The sequence below is a fragment of the Cicer arietinum genome, chromosome 1, assembly GCF_000331145.2.
Source record: "Cicer arietinum cultivar CDC Frontier isolate Library 1 chromosome 1, Cicar.CDCFrontier_v2.0, whole genome shotgun sequence".
Taxonomy (NCBI): Eukaryota; Viridiplantae; Streptophyta; class Magnoliopsida; order Fabales; family Fabaceae; genus Cicer; species Cicer arietinum.
Window position 1 is genome coordinate 47,530,220 of NC_021160.2, and position 4,585 is coordinate 47,534,804.

At 30.6% G+C, this 4,585-nt stretch overlaps 1 protein-coding gene across 1 annotated transcript; it reads left to right on the plus strand.

Moving 5' to 3' along the window:
* The first annotated feature begins 2,140 nt into the window (after window positions 1-2,140).
* LOC101497229 (zinc finger protein ZAT5-like) lies at window positions 2,141-3,434 on the plus strand. The gene has a single exon (XM_004487501.4). It carries the CDS (start codon window positions 2,364-2,366, stop codon window positions 3,252-3,254), a length of 891 nt encoding a protein of 296 aa, XP_004487558.1. The 5' UTR covers window positions 2,141-2,363; the 3' UTR covers window positions 3,255-3,434.
* Window positions 3,435-4,585: the final 1,151 nt, after the last annotated feature.

The window sequence follows — 4,585 nt, forward strand, 5'->3', positions numbered from 1 at the left end:
GGATTCCATACGTTGTGGACGTCTAGTTCATCTTGCTAGACTCATCATTCATTGGTTAATCAATCTTCATCTGATTTTATGACTCATGATGTTAGAGTGACATAACCCTTACTAAAAAAATGAAATCAAATAATTAAGTAGTTGATATTATTTACTTTAAAGACGGCGAATCTAATTATCGACAAAAAATTTAATTAGATATTTCATCTGTCGTACACTTAGTGTGTGTTTCACTAGTAAACTCTTTTAAATAAAAAAAATAAAATATTCCTATGATAGAAACATTTTTATTAAGACTATTTGCGGATTGAGATGGATAGATTTTGATCAAATTTGTTATCCAACCCAATCAAATTCCACTTTTTTGGATTAGGTAAATTTATGGTGTGATGAACAAGTTGGTTTGGGTTGTGTCATCAAGTCTGTGAGGCATATCTTTTATAAAAAAAATCAAAAAAATAAATAATTAAATAACTTTCTTTGTCATAAAAATTTCTAACATTAACTAAATTCGATAATTTTAAAATTTAACATACATGTGATTTCAATCGAATCACTTGTACATCAATATATTACAAAAGTTTAAATAATATAAATAAATAAAATTGAACGTGTTGTATTCACGAATTCATTGATAGAAAATCAAATATAAGTTATCCGAACTAAAAACTTCGAGTTTGAATGTATTGGTAGTACTTGAATGGATTAAAATAAATAAATAAATTAAATTGGGTGAACGATCACTTGAGCATGTAAATTTTAAACCAAATTATACAAATGATTTTTTTTTTTTATCTAAGTAAAAATTGAACAAAAATTATTATAATCAAGATTTGAACTCGAGTGTTTTCGAATGATTTATTCTAAACCCAAATTTATTATCCACTTAATGATTTAGTTAATTATACAAATGATTTGATTTCACAAGTCGCAATCATCATGAACCATATTAACATTGGTGTAGCAATAATTGATTATTATGACTGATGAGCTATACAACCTAAAATCCTTGAAGTACCTTTAAGCAGAAGATTAAGTGTAAGTAATGAACCAAAAGAAAGCACTATTGCAAGTAGGAACCATCCTAAAAAGTGCTTATGTCATTATATACTTGTATGCTACATATACCCTCCTTACCCCTTAGTTCTTAACCGAATCCTATACTTAATCACATGCCACTTATGTCCTTTTCTTTTCTTGTTGGACTACTATACTCATAAATTAAATTTATTAAATGTATATGAAAAAATTAAAATGCTTAAAAGCTAACCGAATCAATAATCACTCCATCAGGATTAATTAGTACCTTTTCTTTAAAACTGAACTGAATGAAGGGATGACATGCTTCTAACGTGCAATCTTTGCTTTAATGGGTTTGTGTAAATTGCTAACCATTCCTTTGTTTGGCCTAAATAATCGTCTAACCAAAGAAAGAATGAAACGGATTAAAAACGCAAACATATAACAACAATCTTTCCTTCTTAATTCAATGCTTTTAAATTTTAAACCATAGAAAAAAAATTCAATTTAATTATCAGTTAGTAGTACTACACCTAAAACCGAATTTTAGCTACAATTCTAATTAATCTCCATATGATCTTATGTCACGCAATTAATCTTGGCCACTCGCAAAATATTATTATGATTAATTAAAAACACACACTCACTCATACAACACTCACACACACACAATGGACATGTTCCAACTCATTAAATTCCAACATTAATCACAAAATACAAAAGCATGTTTAATCATTGATGAATCATACCCATGCATTACATTACAATCACTCCCCGCCACAACAACACTAGTGTGCTGGTCACAAACTCGATTCAAATATTATAAAATAAATAAATAAATTATTCTTTTTATAAAATGTTATAAACACCTTGAGAACAGAGTAGTAAAGAAAAAGCAATATAAAAACAGAAAATAGAAGCAAAAAAAGTGTGGTCATGATTGGCGCGTGAAACCACTCGCGATATGAAGCGCGTGAGTATAAACGAAAGAACTTTAATTTCTTGCTAGTAACACTTCTAAGGTTGGAAAAAAAGCAAGGAAGATTTTGAGTGGCTGACTATTTAACAAAACCATTTATAATTCATTCAATACCAATATATATAAATACATAATAACCTGTTCACACTTCACACACAACACACACTATACTCTTTCATATTCATATATAAATTTACACATTGTTTGTGTCTCTTTCTTCCTATTCTCTACAACTATCTTATATGCCTTTCAAATTCATATTGTTCAATTAAATTGAAATTGAAACTCTCTTTAGTATTTTCATAGTTTTATCGTCTATCCTATCATATTCATTTGAATTTTTTAGGTTTTGTCTGAAATAGAGATGGAAGGAATAGGCGGCATCGAGGAACATGTTAGCGATGCCACCCACCTCGTCAAAGGAAAGCGCACGAAACGACGGTTAAGGTCGTTGTCTCCTTACACCGTGGTAACAACCACGGTGATTTCAAGCTGCTCAAGCGCTACCGGCGATAATATTGGTGGTGGATCGTTTTCATCCACCACCTTTGAAGGCATCGACCAAGAAGAGGAAACTGACATGGCGAATTGTTTGATTCTCTTAGCTCAAGGAAGAGTCGGAAGAGAACAAGAAAATAATAAACGGCGTCTTCAGAACCACCAACAACAAAGTGAAAATCATGTGGACGGTTACGGTTATAACAAGATAACTGAAAAGGCAACAAAAAACGGTTATGATATTTATGAGTGCAAAACTTGTAACCGTTCATTTCATTCATTTCAAGCGTTGGGTGGGCACAGAGCAAGTCACAAGAAACCCAAGATGAAAGAGGAAAAAAATTCATGTGAAATTGATGAAGCAAATAAGCATAACCACACCAAGAAAAATAGTATTAATATTAGCCCTATGGTTCCTCCGGTTTCGCTTGAATTAAGGTGTGGTGTTAATATCAACTTCAACGGCCATGGGAATGATAAGAAGCCCAATAGGCCCAATAAGATTCATGAATGTTCGATTTGTGGAGCTGAATTTACATCTGGTCAGGCATTGGGTGGTCACATGAGGAGACACAGGGCTTCTATCAATAACAATACGAACCACCACAACAACAACAAAGTTGGTGTTCATGTTAAGTCTAGGAATGTTCTAGAATTGGATCTTAATCTTCCGGCACCGGAGAATGATATCCAGGATTCGACGTTTCAATTTCCGGTGGTGACGGCTTCTCCGGCATTGGTGGGTTGCCATTATTAGAACAGACGAGGGATTATACTTTATTTTATTTCATCAAATCGATGATCATTTGTGAATTAATAATAATAATAATAATTATTATTATTACTATTAGATTTATTTTAACTTATAATTATTCATAATTATCAATTCATTGGATTATGTTTTTTTTAGAGTTAATGAATAATTTTTTTCTTTCTATTTGGATGATCTACTTGTTGAAGTTTTGGAATACTTTGAGTAAGTAAGTGGTTACTAGTGTTGCCTTTCATTCACGAAAAGTGAGTCATATATTATGGAGTATCTTTATTTATTTTCTATTTTTTTGGTTTGTTATATATCTAAGTTCTAGTTTGGCTGTTTCTTTTGTGTGTGATTGAAGAAATGGATGAGATAGATAGAGTGGTGGCATGGATTGGCAGGATTAGGGTTTTGTTGCACCACCACCACAACAAAAAGTCATAGAATACGCATCCTTTTGTGGCTTTTCTAATTTTATTTATTTATAGAAATTAATTAATGTTTTAATAAATCTTAAAAATATCTCTTTCCCTTTCACTCCTTGTCTTTCTTAGTTTATCACTCACTCTACTACCACACTCACATACTCTTGGATTATATATATATATATAAAAACAAGAAACTTGGTTTGGAAAATGTCACTGTATTATTAGCAATTTGCATACCGAATTATTTTAATATATACAACTGGCTATATCCCTAACTATTCGTTATAATCAACTAATAAGCAGTGTATTAATTAATTACCATATACTTTCTGGTCCACACCACCATCCATTCTATATGTAGTTGTTTACTTTAGCTTTAAGCTCATTAGTTGCACCTAATTAACCAACTATTGACACTAAATAAAATTGGAGATTTTTTTTTTTGGGTGAGGAAATTAGTTGTAAAGTCCATTTATAATTTTGCCATTAAGTTTAATGATGAAAAAACTACACAAATTTATTTATTTTCTTTAATTTTGTGTCTAATTTTGATTGATGGTAGCTACTAGTAGTTGTTAGTAGTGTGTGTGCTTATTTTGTAAGTAAAAAAAGTCAAAATATCAGTATGATCATATTAGAATCACAAAGAATAACTATACTCATAAAATAGACATATAAAAGACAGAAGACCTTGTAAAAATTGATGAAATGATGATTTTTTTTATGATAATTAATATTGAATATTTTTTTAAAGAGGATTAAAATGGAATAATTACATCATATATAGCATTGGAATTATCTATTTTAGTGGAAGTTCGGAGCCCATACAAAGTTGATGCTCCCAAGAAAGATACTGCTGACTTGCATACCACAAACATTTTGATTAGGAGCTTTACTATGGTC